We start from the raw sequence: 19,990 nt of genomic DNA on the forward strand, positions 1-19,990 counted from the left end.
CAGCAGGGAACAAAGAGGCCATTTAAAGAAACGGGGCCGAGAAAATGACCCCCGCACTCGGGGCGGCGGCCCAGGATGCCTGCACAAAGGCGGCATTTCAGGACTGAAATTTCAGTGCCCGATGTGATTAAAGGATTCCATGAGCTTGGGGCGGGGGTGGAGGGTGGGTGATGGGGGGGAGGGCCAGAAAGGCCACAGCTCAGCTCCACAGATTAACCCTCTCCCACCTGGAGAGTCATCAGCTGCCCCCTCACCCCAACCAGAGCTGCCAATAACTCAAGCCAGCTCGTCCCTTCCCTCCCCATACTGGCCGAAGCAGGTTGGGGTCCTTCCGACTCCTGGGCCGAGGCAAAGTGCACGGGGACAGCAGAAAGGCTCAAGGGATCCCAGGGAAACTTCATAGTCCTCTGAGACAGGGAGGAAGTGAGCTCAGTCACCCCATGTTACCTCCGGGGGAGCAGAACATGCACATGGCACTAGGGGGTGGAGAGGGGAGGCCCTGCCTCACATCAGAGAGAGAGCCAGGAGCAAGGCCAGGACCAGGCTTCTCCCACTGCCCGCCTGCCCTGGCACGGAGAAGGACCAAAGGGAAAGAGGAGGGCCCGGAGGGGTGTGGGCAGGGCCCAGGGCCTGAGAGGGGTGCACCGAGGGGCAAAGCAGGTGTCAGACCCTCTGCCGGACACTGATTTGTCCAGGGGGTTCCCGACAGGGCCAGGTGAGGGGCTGGGGGAGGGGGGAGAAGGCTGACTCCAGGCCTGCGCTTCCTGCTGAGACGCTGCCCCTGAAAGGGGATCCCGATGGGTGATAAGGGCTTGAGGCAGGTCCTCAGGAAACAATGGGTGGCTTGATGAGACCTGCTCTGTGATACTCCTGAGAAGCCCCCGAAGTCAGTCCCCATCGGAGGAAATTGGAGGTTTCCATGGCAACCAGCTCCCTGGGCACAAAGGCCGGTCTGTGTGCTGGGGAGACAGCTGAGGTGTCTCCCTCCCCTGCGGCAGCCACGGCCTCTTGGGAGTGGGGCTGGGGGAGAAGGAGCTGGGGGGGGGGGGCGCGTGCGGGGGGCTGGAGAGGTTCGTAGAGAGCCGAGGGGTGACAGGAGCAGTGGGCCGGGGGCCAACACAGAGCCTGGCAGTGGCACCCAACGGGGAGGCAGCTGGACTAAGGAGAGCAGGAGAGGGTGAATAGGCTTTATTATCCATAGAGAAAAACAAACAGAGCATCGCGATGCCCAGGGGCCGGGCCGGGCCGCTCAGTCGGTGATGATGAGCTCATCCACGCCCCAGTCTTCGTAGCTCCCATCGGGCAGGTAGCGGCGGATGATGATGGGGATTTTTCGAGCCCTGTGGGCGGAAGGAGAGGCTTGAGAGACAGTAAGCCCCCCCGCCACCCGGGCCAAGCCAGGAGCAGAAGGGCACGGAATGCCAAATTGAAGAGGGGGAAGCCAAAGGCCTAGGAGGCTCTGGTGGAGGAGGAGCTGGAAGCCCCCTCTTTCAGGGCAGCCTCGCCCCGTACAGGGCATCCGTGTGGGACCGCTGGAGAACCAACGCGGGCGAGAGGCAGGAGCGGGGAGGGGGCTTCGGGGCTCTCAGAAAACTCACTTGAGCTCTTTCATGGCGATGAGCAGCGGGTCAGTCTCCCCTTCTAGCTCCACCATCACAGGGGCACACATTCTGCAGGGCACAAAGGGACAGCTGAGGGAGGGGAGAGCTGGGGAGACAATGGGATGGGTCTGGGAGCCTGCAGAGTCTGAAGCCACTGGCTTGCTGTGGAACAGGAAGCAAACCAGCGAGCTCCCCTGGGCCTCAGTTTGCTCATCTGTTCAATGGTGGCACTTAAGCAGATAAGCTCTCAGGCCTCTCCCAGCTAGGACCTGAGATGTTCTAAGGTCCTTCCCAGTTCTCAGCTCTGAGTTCTAATTCTAAGGGTCTGTCTGGGTTACCCCTCCCAGCTCACAGATTCTGTTCTCTGTAACTAACACTCTGTTCCTGGCCCTGGTTTTGTGCGTTCTCTCCCAGATAACTGCAGATGGAGACGACCTTCCGTTGCAGCCTCCAGGATGGGCAGGATTTGGGAAGGACAGTCCAGCCACAGGGACAATAAGAACTCACGTTTCTATAGCAATGAAAGGGCTGGGAAGTGGGTTCCTACTGAGATGAGTAACACAAGCCCGATCACCTCCATTTTACACAGGAGGAAACTGAGCCTCAGCCAGGGAGAGGCTGCTCAGGGTCACAGCTGTCTCCAGCCTTCAGGCCTCCTCAGCCTCGATGGGCCCATTTCTCCTCTGCACAACGAGGGCGGTGCCCGAGATGACCTTTCCGGGTCAACAAGTACACATACCCCTAACCCAGGAGAAATGCCCCAGGCCTAGCTGTGTCTCTGTATCCCTGGCATCAAGCACAGTGCCCAACACACAGCAGCATACAATTAACAAATGCTCGTTCGCTGACCGACTAAGCCCTCAGAAATGGCCGTACTGAGCCACGGTCTCACGACCACCAGCGAGGCAGGGACTGCACGGCCCCTCCTGGGCCTTTGTTCCTGCTCTTTCTCCTGCCTAAAAAGCAGGAGTTGGGTCTCTGCCAGTTCCACCATCCTCCCCACGCCACCTAGACAGCCCACCTCCTCCAGGAAGTCTTCCCAAGAGCTGTGGCTACTGCTGCCACTGCTCACATGCATCTCCATCTTCTTGCCCTTCTCTGGACAGCACCGCACTAGGCCCCAGCTGTATTCAGACTGATGCACATCCTATCTTCCCAACAAGATCCCAGGCTCCCCAGGGGCAGGGAGCACATCTTATTAATAACTATTAGAGCAGCACTCTCCTCCCAACCGCCCTGGAAGAGCGGCTGGGGTATAAGGCTTAAGGGCCTGGGATGACCCAGCTGCTACGGCTCCAGGGCAGAACAGGCCCTGATCCCAGAGCCCTGACTCCAAGCCCAAGCTCTCATCCCTTCTCTTTCCCCCTGAACCACAAGGTGAAAAACGAGCCTTAGATCCACACCTTATATCCTATTCCACAATAAACTCAAAATGGACCCTCGACCTGAATGTTAAAGATCATGCCATTAGCAAATTAGAAGAGAAGCTACACGGCACCATGGGAAAGGTACTAGTCTTAGTGCTAGGAGACCTCAACAGGAAGCCTACCCCTAGTCTCAGTTTGCTCATCTATAAAATGGAGGGAATGACACTGTGTGCCACCTCCCTTGCTGGGGTGCTGAGGCACATGCTTGCGCTGAACAAAGGAAACTCAAACCATCGGCACGAGAGGAACCGTCGGAATTTACCTAGTGCAGGCCTCTTCGAGAAAGCCGGGCCGGAGGGAGGACGTCACCTGCCCGTGGTCACCAGGCAGTCTGGTTCCCTTGGGGGCCACAGAGCGTCCCACACAATCGGCCCTTGTCCAGGGCCCCTTCTTGCCCCCCCAGGGGAGGGGTGTTCTGTGGATGGCCTCCTCTCCTCTCTCATTTCACGAGATCAGAGGAAACCTCAGCTGGAAGGATCCCCAGGGCACAGCAGCAAACCCAAGAGGCCGTGTGGCCTGAGGTCAGTCGCTCCCCGGTCTGGGCCCTACTTTTCCTGAGTAGAATGAGGGGCAGTTAACTGCAAGTTCTGCATGGTTCCTTCCAGAGCTGATAAGCTAGGAGGCCTCTGGCTGGACTATCACCTTATACTTAGTGGCTGGAGGAACCACCGTTCTTCAGACCCTAAGGGACCAAGAGGAAAGTGACTCCCTCTGCTGGACAAAGCAATTAACCCAGCACAGCTGATGGAGGGAGAAAAGAGGAGGCAACTGAACTCCGAAGAGACCTGTGGGCCCCCAGAGAGACTGATGAAGGAGTCCAGCTCACCTGGGAGAGAAGATGCCCCTCCTTGTCTCCACTGGCCAGATTTCCCATCATGGTAGGGGCTGAGCCTTTCTGGCCTAAGCAAATTATACCAGAAAGCAGCCTGGCCTGGGAGTAATCGTAATAAGAAGGATGGTAACGGCTAACACTTAATCACTGAGAAGCACTCTGCAAAATATTTTGTCATTCAATCTCAGACGACCTCACTTTCAATCCTGATTGTTACTAATGAACTTTGTGACCTTTGAAATGTCATTTCCCACTGCGGGCCTCAATCTCCTGTTTTGTGAAATGGGAGGGTTGAGCCAGACACTGAGGTCCCTGCTAGCTCTAATACCCTATTATCTAAGGCAGGGTGGGGAACCTGCAGCCTCAAAGCCACATGTGGCCCTCTGGAACCTGCAGCCTCAAGGCCACATGTGGCCCTCTAGGTCCTCAACAGCGGCCCTTTGACTGAATCCAAACTTCACAGAACAAATCCCTTAATAAAAGGATTTGTTCTGTAAAACTGTGGCCATGAGGCTGCAGGTTCCCCACCCCTGATCTAAGGCTCTGCCTCAGGCCCCTCAGGCAAGCCAGGACACTCGCACGGGCCTTGGCTTCCCCATAAAAGGAGCTGATTGGGCAAGATCTGGGGTTTCCAGACTGGGAGGGGCTCACACATTCATACCCACCCCTCACTCTGGCCTTTATTTAGATCCAACAAAATGAAGTGTGGCTAATGAGTTTGTGATGATGTTTTTATGAGCGATGTTTAATAGGGAAAAAATGTGTCTGTCCTTGAGCTCCAGATCTAGAATTGAAGGCTTCATTTCAACCAGACGTCCGCTTTCTAAAACTCAGGGCCTGCCCCCTCTCAGCAGACAACTCCTTAGTCTAACAAACAAGCACGATGCGTGTTCCGGAGATGAATGAAAAAGACCTTGAACCTGGGAATTCATGACATAAAACGTTCATTCAGAGGCCCGACGGAGCCTATAGGATAACATCGACCACATGTGTGAATGCTTTTGTTAAAAAAAGGCCCTCCTCCTTGGCAACATGCGTACTCTGCAATGCTGTCCGCTGAAACGCTCTCCAAACTCACTTTCTTCGAGCTCTGAGGCCTAAAAGGACCACGGGGCAGTGCCTACAGCACGGGGGAGTGACCACCAGGTGGTGCATCACAAGGCTAGAGAAGTAGCCGGCTTGTCCTACGTGGCAGTGACCGCCAGGTGGCAGGCTGGAGCCGACGCAGACCTTGCCCACCTGCGCAAACCCTACCAAAGGCTGTCAACCTCATGAGGGGCCAGTGAGCAAACCCCCGGATAACTCTTCCCTTTCTATTCTGATTCCAAAGTTAAACGTCAGTTTAAGCTGAGCTTGCTCAACCCATGGCCAAGAACTAATCGATCTCTTTGGCGAACACTCCCTCTGTGAAGGCCCAGAGCTGGACGCATGACAGGACACAGAGACTGCAAAACAGAGGTCTTGGCGTCAAGGAGCCCAGAAAGTCAAGAGAAGCCTTGCAAGGAGGAGCAGCACAGGAGGGCCCTCTGAGCTCAAAGCCCTCCTATCACGTGCATTTCAGACGATCTCAGAGACAGAAGGAAACCAAGTCCTCCAGTCCAACCTGAGCAGGCCCCTGCTCCGGCCTCTGCCTGCGGCCCTCAGCGATGGAGACCCCACCAGCCGCCAAAGTAGCCTCCTCTATGGGGCGATGGATCAAACTGCTACAGACAATTCTCCTTCTGGGGCAGCTAGGTGGCGCAGTGGATAGAGCACCAGCCCTGAAGTCAGGAGGACCTGAGTTCAAATCCGGCCTCAGACCAAACACTTGACACTTACGAGCTGTGTAACCCTGGGTGAGTCACTTAATCCCAATTGCCTAAAAAAAAAAAAAAAAGAAAATTCTCCTTCTATCAAAAGCAGAAATGAGACTCCATGGGCTCATAAGTCAGAGGACTCAGGTGTGAATCTTGCCTAACAATGACCACTCATGGGCAAGTCTCTGGGCTGGGCCTCCTCCTCCTCTTGTAAAATGGAACAATTGGCCCGAGTCTGACCCTCGTCCAACCGTGCCAAGAGCCCCAGAGGTCACAGGGACCAAAGGACAGCGCCCCCAGCCCCCGCCTCCCCGCCTCGTGCTCTTCCTGCCACACACCGTCGTCATCATCATCTTATCAAGCCAAAGTCTGCCTCTCGTTTTGCCTCCTGAGCCCAGTGAAGGGCAGCTGGTCCCCCTGCCCGTGCCAGTCCCTCAGATGTGGGAGGACAGGCATCACACACCTCCCCCCCACTCCACCTTCAACCACATTATCCCACACTTGCTGAACAAACACCAGCTTGTCAAAATCCTGCCTAAAACGTAGCCTCGGCATGAAGTCAGCACTGCAGATGTGGCCAGCCCTGGGCAGCGGCTCCAGGGGCTACCTAGGTGCTGGTTGCCACGCCCCCCTCAACAGAGCCTCAAGTCCTCTGGACTCTGTTTCTGTCGCTTTCTCTCTCTTCCACCCGAGTTCAAATCCAGCCTCAGACACTTCCTAGCTGTGACCCTGGGCAAGTCACTTCATCCTGGTTGCCTCAGTTTCCTCATCTGTAAAATGAGCTGGAGAAGGAAATGGCAAACCCCTCCAGGATCTTTGCCAAGGAAACCCCCAATGGGGTCGCAGAGAGTCAGACATGACTGAACAACAACCAAACAACAACATTTCTTTCTCTTCATCCCCCCACCTTCTCTCTGTCTTCACACTGTCAATGCTAATGAAATCAGCACCTGAATGAAATGACTAACCCTCCAGCCCTCAGTCTTTTCTAATGATGTGGTCCAGCCTCACCCTTCTTGCTCTGAAGTCTTCAGCTGACAATTCTGAACCCCCACATAGCGGTTACCCTTCATTTCTTTCAATCTCCCCTTGTTAGACTCAGTCCACGTGCCTGTCACCCACACATCTGACAATCACACCTGCTCCAAACCACTGACAGAAAAGTTGAACAGAACGCGGCCAAGAACAGACTCCCAGGCACTTTCATGAGACCCAGAAGAGAAAGTTCTTGCCCCCAAAGTCTTGGGGCTGTCAGATCGTTCAACATCAACAAGTGACGATTTTATCAGTGGGGGTGATGCCCACCATCCGCTCTGCCGCTGCCCCCCAAGGCCCATGGGACACATCCATCCGACTGGCAGCTGAAGCCTGCCCTCAGCGCTGTCTCCTCCATTAGAACGTGAGCTCCTCGAGGGCAGGGCTGACTTTGGCCCTGGTGCTTAGCAGTGGTGTGTACAAAGGAAGAACTTAATACATGCCTCACTCCTTCGCTCATCCATCCATCCATCCCTACCACTCCTCCCAGGCCCCAATCCGACCCCCCAGGAGAGAGGAATCTCTTCTTCAACAAACTCACCCCCTGGATCTGTCCCTACGTCTCTACTATGCGCTGGTATCGTTTATGGCAGTTTTCTGGGCACCTGCTCCACTGAGACAACAGGCTCTTTTCATTCACCAATCCATCACTTGACAAGCATTGGTTAAATGCCTAGTACAAGGGTGGGGAACTTGTCAATCCTTCTATTAAGGGGATTTGTTCTGCAAAGTTTGGATTCAGTTAGAGGGCCGCACGTGGCCTGGAGGCCGCAGCCTCCCCCCCACCCCCCAGCCCCGGCCGAGCAGGTGGAATGCACCGTGCTGTGCACACATGAAGTCAAGCGTCCCCGGCTCAGAGACTCAGAGCTGGGAAGGACCTTTCAGTTCATCCTGCCCAGTCTCCTTTTACATATGAGGAAGGTGAGGCGCACAGAAATGAAATGACTTACCCCAAGTCAAAATGAGCCCTGGGCCTTTGACTTCTGGGTGACTTTGGCAGCTGGTGGCACAGGGGATAGAGTACAGGGCCCGGAGGCAGGAGGACCTGAATTCAAATCCGGCCTTAGACACTTCCTAGCTGTGTGACCCTGGGCAAGTCACTTCACCTGTGCTTCAGTTTCCTCATCTATCAAATGAGCCGGAGAAGAAATGGCAAACCACTCTGGTACCTTTGCTAAGAAAACCCCAAATAGGCAGCTAGGTGGTGCAGTGAACAAAGCTCCAGCCTTGGAGTCAGGAAAGACAGTTCACACTTACTAGCTGTGTGACCCTGGGCAAGTCACTTAACCCCAAGTGCCTCACCAAAAAGTAAAAAAAAAAAAAAAAAAAAAAAGAGAGAGAAAAAGAAAGAAAGAAAAGCAAAGCCCAAATAGAGTCAGACACGAATGAAACAAATGAACAACAATAAAACCTTTGACTTCAACTCTGTGTCAATTTCCTAAGATTTCCTTAGTGTAGTAAGTCCCTTCACAAAAGCACAATGCAACCCATTAATAGCTCAGTGGATTAGGTCTCAGGCAGTTATCATCAAGAGGACATAGCTAGAAGCGACAGGGTTGGACAAGGGCCATGAGGGCTGCATTTGAACCCAAGTCTTCCTGGCTCTAAACTCATCATTTTACCTGCTAAGCCCAGACGCTTTTCAGAGAGAAGACCTAATATCTGCTGAACTGAGATGTCAATGGGGTGGAGGTGGGGGTAGCAGGGAATGAGTAGAAGAGGGAGATTCCCACTTACGCAATCTGAAGGGCCCGGGTGCCCAGGACCCGGGCTCGCTCATACTTGGTCATGTAGGGGGTAGTGATCCTCTTCTGGTTGGCCTGCTGCCGTTCTCCAGAGGGAAGGATCTCCACGTTCTCCTGGCCCTCCTAGAAAAAGGGAGAGGAGATGGGGAAGTTTCCTTTTGGACACAAAAAGTCTAAGGCTCAGATCTAGAGGCTCCTGGCAACCTCAACCAAAGATCATGGTGAAGTAAGACGACAAATCCTCCCAAGAGAGGGCCAGGTGCATGACTTTACTCCACATTTTCCAAGTGGATTAACAGCCACGGAGGCGACAGGTATCTGGCAGAGTCAGTTTGGAGGAATAAAAGTTTGAAAGATTTTGGCTGCCAAACCAAAATTCTATTGACTGGCCACGTCACTGGTCAAATGGAAATGTACTTCTTGTTATGAAACCCCCGTGGAGCTGCCACATCCTGGATCACAGGGTAGATGCTTGTCTTCCAAAGTTACTCCATCCTAGATCTGTCTGCTTCACCTGCAATAAGGGACTGAGAGCCCCAGCAGCCAAGGACAGTCAAAGGATGGGAGGAAAAACCTGCAGTTAACTTGTCTGCAAACACGGCTGCTGGTTCACATGGGGTGGCTGTTCCACTCAATGCCCAGTGGCCTTCTTTGTGGTTCCAGGTGAGGAGAAGAGCCATGAACTAGAATGATACCACGCCCTGCACCCGGGTGACTGGCTGCCAGCCCTGGCTTTGGTTGTGCTGGGGCAGTAAGAGCCCATGGGACAAGTACAGACCTCCTCGGGATTCTCCAAGTCATCGAGACCCTCATCTTCCTCCACATCATCGAAGTCATCACCATCATAACTGCACAGAAAGAAAGCCCCTGTGAACCCGGGTGCTCAGAGAGGGCTGAACACCCTTCCCCACCTCCCCCCATTCTAGCCTGGAGCTGATGGGACAGTGGAAAAGAAGGCTGCATCTGGAGTGGGAGAAGCTGGGTTCGAAGCCTAGCATGGTCACTCAGAAGCTGAGCGACACCCACTGTAAAAAGCAGGAATTGGATGAAGTGAGCCCCAGGCCCCCTCTTTCTCTGGCATCTCTGACCCCAAACTGGCCTTAGGATCTTCAAGGTGAGAGACCCCAAGCACACCCTGAGTCCACAGCATTTACTGAGCACCTACTAGGTGCCAAGTGCTATGCTGGGCACTGAGAATACAGACAGAGCCAAAACAGTCCTTGCCCTCTGGGAGCTTTCATTCTACAAGAGAAAACAACAGGTCCGGACGGAAGGGCCTTCAAGGGCCATGGAGTCCAACCCCCCTCATTTCACATAGGAAACAAGGGAGGCCAACGGAGGGGGAAAAAATCTTGCCCAAGGTCATCCAGGTGGTTAGTGTCAGGGACAAGATCTGAACCCAGGCTTTTCTGACCCTAGACCATTATGCCTCTCTGCCTGTACCACTTTTCAGCCGACCCTCTAATGCTGAGCCACCATCTCCTGCCCTCCCCTGTACCTATTATCCCAGCCCCACCCCTCCCCTCCATCCCCTCTTCTCCCCTCTATCCCCCAGCCCCTCCCCTCCATCCCCCCAGCCCACTCCACCCTCCTCCCCTCTATCTATCCCCCAGTCCCCCCTCCATCCCCCAGCCTCTCCCCTTCATCCTCCTCTCTATCCCCCAGCCCCCCTCCATCCCCCTCCATCTATCCCCCAACCCCTTCCATCCCCCTCTCTCTTCTCTATCCCCCAGCCCCTCTCCTCCATCCCCCTCCCCTCATCCCCCTTCCATCCCCCTCCCTCTATCCATCCCCAGCCCCCCCCATCCCTCAGCCCCTCCCCTGCCCTCCATTCTCAGGCCGCCCTATCTGCCCCTGCCCCGCACTCACTTGTCCTCGTTGTCAGACATGCCTGCGGATCCTCGGGCTCGGGCCGAATGGCCGCCTGGGCCAGGAGGAGCTGTCTGAGGGCAGCCCTTTCTTCACAGAAGCCGACGAGCCCCAGCCCCGGGGCCCGGCCTCACGCGCTGCTCGTGCTCGCGCCGCAGCAACCAAACTCAGGCTTTCTAGCACCCACTTCCGGGTCGGCCCTAACAGAACCCCCTGCGCCTGCGCAGTGACCTTAGCGTTTACGGAATTTCCGGTAATCGGGGAGGGGGGCGGAACCTCGAGCTCACGGGGCGACGAAGGGTGGTAAAAGGCCAGGGGGCGGAGCCTGATGCCAGGAGGGGGCGTGGGGCTGCCGTTGTCATGGCAAAGAGGAGCCGGAGAGCTCTGAGCCGGGCGCGCGGCGGTTCCCTCGGTAGCCGGAGCCAGAGGCGGAGGCGGAAGCAGATCCGGGAGCCGAGACTGCTCCGGTGCAGTGCCAGAGCCCGGTGCGCGTCCTTTACAGCGGAGGCGGAGCCGGGAGGTACACAGGGGAGGGAGAGCCAGAGGAGAGGAGCTGGAGGGGAGGAGCCGGTGTTGCCATGGCACCCGGAGGCGGGGCCTAGAGGGGAGGTGGATACGTAAGCGCTGGCGGAAGGGGCGGGGCTTGAGAGAGGTAGCTCCGCGGTGCGTGGCTAAGAAGGTGCCGGAGGCGGGGCCCAGAATGTTCGTGAAGGGGCGGAGTCTGAAGGGAGGGAAAGGACTCGGCCGTTGCCATGGTACCGGAGGCGGACCCTGGAGCGCTCCCGGAGTGGCTAGGCCTCTGGGAGCGGCGAGGGTTGTGCGGTCGCCCAGGTACCAGAAGCGGGTTGCCATGGCAGTGTGGGCGGGGCCAGGGGCCCTGGAGGCAAGCAGCCGTTGCCATGGTAGCCGGAGGTGCCCGCTGCTCTGAGCCCTATGGACCGGGTGGGGAGACTGGAGCGGTCCGGAGCCCGGCCCTGGGGGAGAGGGGACCCAGGGAGGGTGGCTGTGGGGGGCCTGTCGCGCTAGTTGTGACACCATAAGCGGGAAGTCTCGTCCTTTGCGTCGCTGCGGGTCCTCTGTAGCGATTGCCTGCCCTTGTCCCCCCAAGTGCAGCCCGTTCCCCCAGCTCCGGACATCTCTGGAGGGCAGCAGATGCTTCCTATCAGGCCTGGCCTGGGAAGAGCTGAAGCCGGACCGCCAGGGGTCGGAGGAAGCCCAGAGCTGCGGGGAACCTCCGGCCACCGAGGCCAACCCCCCTTCCCCCAATCCTGCTCAGAGGGGCTGCTCTAGGAAGTAGTGAGTTCCCTGTCACTGGAGGTCTTCAGGAAGTCTGAACGACGGCTGGTTCCAAACGCTGGAGAGATTTCCTCCCATTCTAGAGCTATGATACTATGATTCCCTCCGACCCTACTCCGTGATAAGTGATAGTCCAGTCTCCTATTTCCAGTTAGAGGGAACCTCTTCCATTTTTGAATAGCTCTAATTGTTAGGGGGTGTATTCCGACATCAAGCATAAATCTGCACCCCCGACTCTTACTTGTCAGACTGCTCTCTGGGGCTGAGCAGAACGGGCATCCCTCTGTAGAATGACCCTTCTAGTGCCTAAGGACATCGGGTGTTTCCCTCTCCCAAGACCTCTCTACTTCCGCAACATCACCAGACCTGAAATCTCATCTTAAGCAAGTCACTGCCCTCCCCAGGCCTACTTCCAAGAGATCTCCTCTAGCTCCTAACACTATGGGAAGGCTAGTCCTGAAAGACTTTCTCTTCCACCCCTAGGGTTTTGCCATGGCGACAAAGGGGAAATCAGGAGCTGTGGCCAAAGGTACTGGCTTCTGGCACTCACCCCAATCCACCTACACCCCAGAAACCTGTCAGCTGCTTAAAGGTCAGTGGGGGAGCAGCACTGAAGGAAGGGCCGATCAGAAAAGGGCCCCAGCATGGCTGAAAGCCAGCAGCAATCATTTCAACTGTTTGTTTTCCAGTGATGATGGAGGAGTCCAAACTCACCAATTTCCAGCAGCGGCAGCTCATGGATTCGATGAAAAGTAATTTGAAGCCCCGATCCTCTTCCTGCCTGTCCACTGCCCTCCCCACCCCTTCGCTTTAAGGGCACAGCAGTGGCTGGCTACATAGCTGACCGGGCACCTCTCCCTTACCGCCTAGAGGTTCCTTTGGGATCATTATATGATGTGTCATCTCCCCCATCTATAAACTAGTCTGTCTGTTTGGGAGGGTGGTGGACATTCCGTCTTGCTTCCACAGAAGTCACCTGCTTGGTTTGACTGGGAGAGGAATCTTGAGCGAGACCTCACTTCTGTTGGCCTTAACTTTCTCAGTAAAGTGGGAGATGGCTCAGCTGTTCAATGGTGCAGGATTGGGGTGGAGTCTTAACTTGAAAAGAGTGGGCAGTAAAGGTGGGGCTCCACAATCCTGTAAGACAGTTCTCCACACTCTGGGCAGAACCTGGCTCTCCAAACCCTTTTCCCACTGCTCGCCTTTGGGGAAATCCTCTTCCATAGCCAATCAGGCTGCCCTTACACTCCGTGGACATTCCTCTTCACCCCAAAGTCTTTGTCTCACTCCCCTTATCCAAATCTTGCCTATCTTTTAAGACCTGTTCATATCCCACCTTTCCAGTGAAGTATTTCCAGCCTAGGCCATAGCCTTGGTCTCTCTTCTACCCCGTCTAACTGCTGTGGTACTGATTACCTGAGCTATTCCTAGGCTGGGTACTGGGGCTGGACCTGTAATTTGATAGAGAGACTTCCCAAGTGAGGACAGTCACTCTCCCTTCTCTGCAGCCTTAGAGAGCTGCTGAAATCCCAGAAAAGGTCACCCAGCCAGGACGTCAGAGGCCAGTTCCCTACCCACTATGCCTTGCTGCCTGTCCTGTGCCCTGTGCCAGGGTTACAGATGCAGAGCTGGGACCTCTGGGATCATCCATTCCAGCCCCTTCCCAGGAAGAAGCCAGGATCTGAGCCGGGGTCCTCCTTCTCTAAAGCTGCTGCTGCCAGCATCCTTCCTTCCTTCCTAGCCCATGCTCTCCCATGTGTGGCAGACTCCCTCCTGGTCTTGTCATGGGAAACGTCCGTCTTTGGTCTGTGGAGCTGCTCCTTCCCTCTGCTTGAGCTCACTGCCAGAGTCACTGATTCTTCCTGCCCACGTTTATGGAGGGCCTGCTAGATGCAACACCCTGACCTAGGTGCTAGAAGCAGGACGTAAAGATGTCTACGTGGCCCTGCCCTCTGGGGGCTTCCAATCTAGTAGAGGGCCATGATTAACCAGGACAGACATTGGGTTAAGTGCATTAAGGAGTTGCCAACTTTAATGAAAACTTACAAAGTGAGAGGGTGTTACTTCCAGGGACTCTGCAGGAGAGCCCATGACTTCAGGGTGTCCTGCTCAGCTAGGGGCTGGCCTAGGCCTTGGAGCTCCCCTCCAGCTGGAGGCTCTGGGGTACAGCACAGGCCCAGGGACAGGGATGTCCCTTCCTAAGCCCTTAGTAGATAACATTCCTTGGCCTCCCTGGCCCTTCCTTCACATCCTCCTCCTGCCTCCAACCTCATCCCCTCTGCTGACCCAGACAGTACCCTACACTGGTGGAGATCTGCCACTGAAGCCCTGTAAGGGCACTCATCCCTATCAGACATTTAGGGAAACTGAGGCTCAGAAGGGGAAGGGGCTCGAAAGTAGCCGACCAAAGGTGGGGCTCCTGGTTCCTGGGCCTTGGCCTTCTTTCCATTCCTGTCTCTCCCCAGGAGGTGATGCACTACCTTCTCGCTGCAATCCAGCGTCTAGCCAGAAGCCAGTGCCCAAGCAAGTAAACGACTTCTATCTGCCGCCCATCCTGACCCCAAGGCCCCACCTCCGCCCTGCTGAAGTCTGCCAGGCCAATGAGGCCTACGCCCGAGACCAGTTCAAGCCCAGACCTTGTCGTAAGTGACGAAGCTCTGGGCCTGGGGGAAGTGGCCCAGAATAGGGAGATGAGGCACTACTGACCTCTGGGGACCACGACTGAGGACAGGCGTTGAAACAGGGCAAGGTCTCCCACCCAATCCAACGTGTGCAGCAAATGCCCCTCAGAATGAGCGAGGCAGGAGGGAAAGGGGAAAAGACAAAATCCACAAAACTCACGTGTCCAAAGGAGATTTATTGGGGGAGACATGGTGAGCTGAGCAGGGCCTGAGGGCGGTGCTGGGGCTGCTGCAGCTCGCTCTCTCCCTGCCCCACCTCAACAGGGGCAGAGGACGTCTGTCATCCATCCATCCATCCTTCCTTCCTCCCTCCCTGAGCCTCGTACTGAGAGTGGGCCTCTCATTCCGTCTCCATCACCAAAGCATCATCCAGCCATTTGGCACCACTCGCTGCCCTGTCTCTGCCCAGCACACAGAGCCCTTCCACTCCTCTCTCTCCCAGAGAGAGGGATGCCCTTAGGGGTGAAAGGCACCCAGGCAGGCTGGGCACAGGTGTGCCTGCTTAGCCCGAGGATGTGTGCCCTCCCTCACACCTGGGTTCTTCTTGGGAACCCGCAGGAGACACAGAGAAGGAGAAGGAGCGGCTCCAAGACATATTTGCCAACGGGAAGGATGGCACTGAGAAGAAGAAAAAAAAGCAGTCTGTTCGGCAGGCCAAGCCTCTGCCCTCGGACCCGGAGCCAGATAGATTTGAAGAATGTAAGGCACTAGAGTATGCCCAGGGCCCACGAGGGTGTCCCGACCTTCCTCCTGGGCCACCTCCAGCAAGGCACAGCCTGTCTCTGTCACCCAGGTGGCTTCCGAGGTCCCCTCCTGCTCTGAGCCTCGTGCACCTTGGGCCCATGGCGATGTCACGGGCCAGATCCTCACTCACCTTCAAGGGCAGGCCCACGGCCCTGGAGAACACAGCCCTTCCTCGCCCAGGCCCATTATTCCTCTCCCTCTGGTCAATTCAGGGCAGGGCCTTTGGACGGGCCTGGAGAGCTCCAGCCCCATCTTCCTGTGTGTGAATGAGTTTTCTCTCCCCCTCAGTGGTGAAGGAAGTCCGGGAGAGGCAAGAGTTCCTGGCCGAGATGCAGGCCCTCGGACAGGGCAAGCAGTACCGAGGAATTATCCTTACTGAGATCTCACAGGTAGGACCCGAGGGCTGCAGGGCAGCCTGGGGGTGCAGGTGGCTGCTGCGGCTCCCCTCCCCTGACCATCCTTTGTGCGCTGCCCTCTGCAGAAACTGCGGGAAATGGAAGATATCGACCAGAAGAGAAATGAGGGGCTGCAGAAGGCGCTGCCCAAAGCCTCTCCTTAAGGAGCCGACACCGTCGTCTTGCCCCCTGGTAGCGCTGAGGTCCTGCATTGGTCACCCTGCCCGCCGTGCTCCTGGACCCCGGCATCCTCCAAACACACGACTGGTGGGGGCGGAGAAGGCCCACTCCCAAACAGCTGGCCGGCTGGCCAGAGGCCAAGAGACAGTGCCCAGCCAAACCCACCACTGCCTATGGGGGAGGAAGGCCCCACGCAGGAGGAGACCACGGCAGCAGAGGGGTCTCGTCCCATCGGCCCTAGCTCTAAGCGTGGAAGGCCCCTTCTTCCTGCTGGAAGCTTGGGAGAGAACCAGCTCCTTTGTGTCACCTACGTCAGGCCCTACTTCTGACATCTCCCAACGTGGGCTGGAGTCCTTTGAGCCATGGGGGTGGGAAGACCAATAAAACTGTCTTGGTACGAGCCTTGGGGAAACGGCAGCTGTTTCTGAAGGGACAAATCGCATGTTAGTGGGTTAGAACTTTAGTACCCTGACTGCTTCGGGGCTAGGAGCTAGGAGCTAATTAACAGCTGACCTGTGTCAGTGCTTTAGAGGTGTGCAAAACATCTTTCCTGCCCCATGATCACAGAAGGAGAGCCATCTAGTAGTCAACTAGTGAAGACCACCCCAAAGCAGCCGCTTCCATTTTGGGCAGCTTTCCAAAGCCGAGCCAACGGCACAGCACCCATGGCTCCCGGCTTCGCCCTCTGGGGCCAAACAAGACGGCTCTCACCGTCCCTCCACGAGGCTGCCCCTGCCCTGGCTGTCCTCCTTACTCAGCCTAACTAGCCTCCTTCCTCTGCCTCAGACTATGGGCCTTCCCCATTGAGGCTGCCTCCTCTGGACACTCCAGGGTGCCCGCATGCTCTCGAGGTGGTCTGCCTAGGGCTTAGCCCCTCGTCCCGAGAAGCCTGGCCTTTCTCAAGCAGCCCAAGATCGCCATGGCTCTCTTGGTGGCCACTGCACACAGTTGTCCAGTCATCCCCCAGGGGCTTCTTTAGACAAACTGCTACCCAAGCCTCCCCCTGTATCTGGTCCGTCTAAAATCAAGTAGAATGTGCTTCTCTCCCTCAAGCCTCACCTTGCTCCGTCATGGTGCCATGTTCCTGCCTGTCACAATCTATGTGGATCCTGCGTGAGCTCCACCCCCCGCCCTATGGCCCCCACACATGGATACACACATCGTCCATGCCCTTCTCCAGATCACAGATAAAAACGTCCCAACAGCCCAGATCCCTGGGGATCCCCACTTGGACCCTCTCCACCTAGGGAGGCAGGCAAGTGGCAGGAGTACTTTATACATGAAACACAGCGTGCTTTGGCCTCAGAGGCCTCCTCCTGACCCCAGCACCGGACGCCCGCCACGCTTTCTTACCACTCATCTCTTAACGGCTGCCTTTCAGATATTACTAGGTTGCATTTCTGTAGCAGTTTAAAGGTTACAAAGTGCTTTCAACATATCACGGGTGCTAGCCCCTTTTCCCAGCTCAAGCCAAGATGCTGCCTGGGCAGTGACGATGGGCAGCGGTGATGGGCAGCGTCTGAGTCTGGGGGTGTCCCCAGGGTACTACATACAACAAAGGGGCTGAGCAGGGAGCTGGGAGGGACTTCCCACTGGCACTGAGATGCCAGTCACACCTCCAACCAGGATGCCACAGAGAAGGCATGGTCGTCCGTCCAGGCCAGGTGGGCACAGCAGGAGAGGCGCCAGAGGTGGTATCTGCAGACCTCGGTTCACATCCTGGGGATGTACGAACCTGGAGCAAGTCACTTTCTACTGAGCCTCAGTTTTCGCTCTGGACTGGTTAAAGGAAATGGGAATGTTTAGTCTGGAAGACGAGAGCGGGGTGGCAGTGGGGCACGAATGCCGTCTTCAAGGATGAAGGGGTCAGACACCAGACGGTGGTCCGAGGGGCAGGTTTAGGCTGGATGTCAGGAAACCCTTCCTCCTGATGAGGTCTGCCAGCAGGGGCTGGAGCAGCCCGTGTCAGGGATATTGGAAGAGGGATTTCTCCATCAGCTTTCAATAGGATCAGACAGCCTCCAAATTCCCTGCCAATTCTGACACCCTGAGATCTTGTGCTTGGATGATCCCAGGGGTCCCTCCTGGTCCTCCAAATCCTGCCGGTCTGAGCCTCTGGCCCACATAGGTTGGCCTCAGGTGAAGAAGCAGGAATGCTCGCCTGGTTGATGTGGCACTGGGACACGCCAGGCACTCGCAAGGGTGGCAGTCAGCACAGCCATCTCAGCTCAGGATGGGGGGAGAGTGGACCGAGCACCACTGAGCTCCCTCAACCACAGCTGCCCAACGGCCTGATGGGGAATGGAGGCCAGAGGTCAAAGCAGCCTGATGGACAAATCACCAGGGGGATTCAACTGGGTGGCAAGTTTAATTGGGTTCCATTTATTCTGGGGAAAAGAAACCCCCAAGATAACACAGTGTGACCTTTCACTGAGCTCTCTGGCCACGCCAGCCGGGCCTTAGAGGTCACTGGGCCAGCCCAGCTGTGGGGAGTGAAGACGGTGGCCCTGGAAGAGCTGAGCAGGACAAGACGGGAACTTCTGGAGTAGAGAGGACCCTTCCCCTTCTGCAGAGGATCCGTTCTGGGGCTCCCCTTCTCATAAAGAAGTGGAATGAGCCTTCGGCTCCAGCCATGGCACGTGGAGACGTCCTTCGTTAGGAGCCAAGTGACAGGCATTGGTGAGAGCCGGGCTCCAGCCAGGAGCTCTCTAGCACGGGAAACTGAAAAGTATCGAGAGAAGGGAGAGGGCTTGTGGTATTGACTATGAGGAGTCACTTCCTGCTGCCTTCCAGTGTTGTGGGAAGGAATCTCCTGGCAGCCTCTTCTGTTCCTCCGTCTGCCATGAGACCGACCAAGGCAGCCCCCATCTGCAGGTCAGCACTGACCTTCAACCCATCTGATCATTTAACAAAAAGCTCCTGCGGTGGGGAGGAGAGGCACGCTTCTGCTGCCATGGAGCCTTTCCGGAAGTGGGGAGGAGAGGGGTTGGGTGGGGGTGGGGCAGAGTAAAGCGGGGGGGGGGACCCCCCAGATCCTTGCCTGCTCAGTTAGTCAATAATAATAATAATAATAATGATAATAATAATAATAATAATAATAATAATAATAACAGTAACAACAACCATAAAAACACCGCCGAATAAATAGTCTACTCCCCGGCACCCACAGCCACGGGAAAGAGGGAGCTCTTTGGCCCCGCTCAGCCTGAGGATGGAAAGAAGGGAGAAGTCATTGCCTGGGGACCCCTTTCCCAGAGTCCTCCGCCTGGTCCTGGAAGACCCCCAGGGGAAGGGACAGCCCAGCCTACACGGGGAGGAAGGCAGGCGGTGGCGCACGCCACGCCGCTCTTAGCTCTTGTCCTTGGTGGCCTTGCTCTTGGAATCTTGCTTGGTTCCCAGCAGCGTCAGCACCTTCATGGTCTTAAATTTGCCTTTCTTCTTCATCCCGGCTTCTGCCTCTTTGTGAAACTCTGCGGGAGGGAGGGTAGGGATGGGTGGCTGCTACCCGCCACGTGGACTTACGCGCTTCTCTGCCAGCCCCAGAGGGTGATAAGCGCCTGCCAACAGCCCAGGTGGCATCACAGTCCCCATCCCCATCACTAGGTGGGTCTACCTGTGTTAATCCTGTATGGATTCATGTGCCTCGATATAGGGGGGAGGGAGGGCAATCGGCACTGAGATAGCACCTACTGTGTGCCCAGCACTGTGCTCGTGCTTTACAAATGTCATCTCCCTGAATCCTTACAACAAGCCCGCAAGGCAGGCGCTGTTATGACCACCATTTTATAGATAGGGAGACTGAGGTAAACAGGCTTCAATGTCTTGTCCAGGGTCGCCCAGACAGTAAGTGCCTGAAGCTAGATTTGAACTCAGGTCTCCCTACCTCCAGATGCAGTGTTCCATCCATTCACAATAGACATATACACATACATGTATTAATGTGTGTGTGTATAGACACACACACACACACACATGCACAGACACACACATACACATACACACACATACAGATACAGACACACACACAGATAAAGACACACACACACACACACCCTCAAGGCACCAGACTCAGGCAGCGGGGCCCCGCGGGCCTGACCAGGTCATGGGGGCCCCCCGACACCCACTCACCTTTCTTCTTGATCATGGCCTCCAACATCTTGTCTTCCTCCTCTTCCCTGAGGTCAATGAGAATGGAGGGGGGGAGAAAGTCAGTGAGGAAGCCACAGAGTAAAACCCACTGATGCTCCTTCCACGCATGAAGGGCCGCTAGAGACAAGGTCCCAGCGGCGCCTCCCCAGCAGCACTGTGAGAGAGAGGCAGGCAGGGGCCGTGCCTACGGTCTAGGAAGGGGAAACTGAGGCTCAAAGCCATGATCAGGGGCCCAGGGCC

General features: G+C 56.2%; 3 protein-coding genes across 8 annotated transcripts in view; 1 reads left to right on the plus strand and 2 right to left on the minus strand.

The window, feature by feature from the left end:
- Window positions 1-1,173: 1,173 nt before the first annotated feature.
- POLR2F (RNA polymerase II subunit F) lies at window positions 1,174-10,425 on the minus strand. The gene is made up of 5 exons (XM_027871812.1): window positions 10,306-10,425; window positions 9,215-9,284; window positions 8,429-8,559; window positions 1,599-1,670; window positions 1,174-1,340 (listed from the first exon to the last, which is right to left on the minus strand). Exons 1-5 carry the CDS (start codon window positions 10,323-10,325, stop codon window positions 1,250-1,252), a joined length of 384 nt encoding a protein of 127 aa, XP_027727613.1. The 5' UTR covers window positions 10,326-10,425; the 3' UTR covers window positions 1,174-1,249.
- A 310-nt stretch (window positions 10,426-10,735) lies between these two features.
- Window positions 10,736-16,001, plus strand: CUNH22orf23 (chromosome unknown C22orf23 homolog). 4 transcript variants are annotated; one of them, XM_027871788.1, is made up of 6 exons: window positions 10,736-10,825; window positions 12,085-12,193; window positions 12,291-12,353; window positions 14,067-14,243; window positions 14,841-15,415; window positions 15,508-16,001. In XM_027871788.1, exons 2-5 carry the CDS (start codon window positions 12,094-12,096, stop codon window positions 15,290-15,292), a joined length of 792 nt encoding a protein of 263 aa, XP_027727589.1. In that variant the 5' UTR covers window positions 10,736-10,825; window positions 12,085-12,093; the 3' UTR covers window positions 15,293-15,415; window positions 15,508-16,001. The 4 variants fall into 4 exon arrangements, with proteins under 4 accessions (XP_027727589.1, XP_027727597.1, XP_027727581.1 ...); XM_027871796.1 differs by lacking the exon at window positions 10,736-10,825 and adding an exon at window positions 11,061-11,136; XM_027871780.1 differs by lacking the exon at window positions 10,736-10,825 and adding an exon at window positions 11,236-11,247.
- Window positions 16,002-17,960: 1,959 nt separating this feature from the next.
- The window catches only part of MICALL1 (MICAL like 1), a 32,328-nt gene continuing 30,298 nt past the window's right edge, over window positions 17,961-19,990 (minus strand). For all 3 annotated transcript variants that reach the window (XM_027871762.1, XM_027871752.1, XM_027871770.1), the window contains 2 exons: window positions 19,730-19,776; window positions 17,961-19,071 (listed from right to left, as the gene is read on the minus strand). In XM_027871762.1, coding sequence (XP_027727563.1) covers window positions 18,950-19,071; window positions 19,730-19,776 — 169 coding nt within the window. In that variant the 3' untranslated portion in view covers window positions 17,961-18,949. The remainder of the gene's footprint in view (window positions 19,072-19,729; window positions 19,777-19,990) is intronic.

This window comes from Vombatus ursinus, unplaced genomic scaffold (genome assembly GCF_900497805.2).
Source record: "Vombatus ursinus unplaced genomic scaffold, bare-nosed wombat genome assembly UNPS02003292.1, whole genome shotgun sequence".
Taxonomy (NCBI): domain Eukaryota; kingdom Metazoa; phylum Chordata; class Mammalia; order Diprotodontia; family Vombatidae; genus Vombatus; species Vombatus ursinus.

What these genes read in the sequence shown, in the direction of transcription:
- POLR2F (XM_027871812.1), bottom strand. Translation starts at nt 10,325, where the DNA reads ATGTCTGACAACGAGGACAA. An exon ending in ACCCGGGCCCTTCAGATTGC is followed by an intron (nt 1,671 to 8,428) that starts GTAAGTGGGAAT and finishes TGTGCCCTGCAG; the next exon opens with AATGTGTGCCCCTGTGATGG. An exon ending in ATCGCCATGAAAGAGCTCAA is followed by an intron (nt 1,341 to 1,598) that starts GTGAGTTTTCTG and finishes TTCCGCCCACAG; the next exon opens with GGCTCGAAAAATCCCCATCA.
- CUNH22orf23 (XM_027871780.1), top strand. An exon ending in GCTCATGGATTCGATGAAAA is followed by an intron (nt 12,354 to 14,066) that starts GTAATTTGAAGC and finishes GTCTCTCCCCAG; the next exon opens with GAGGTGATGCACTACCTTCT. An exon ending in GTTCAAGCCCAGACCTTGTC is followed by an intron (nt 14,244 to 14,840) that starts GTAAGTGACGAA and finishes GGGAACCCGCAG; the next exon opens with GAGACACAGAGAAGGAGAAG.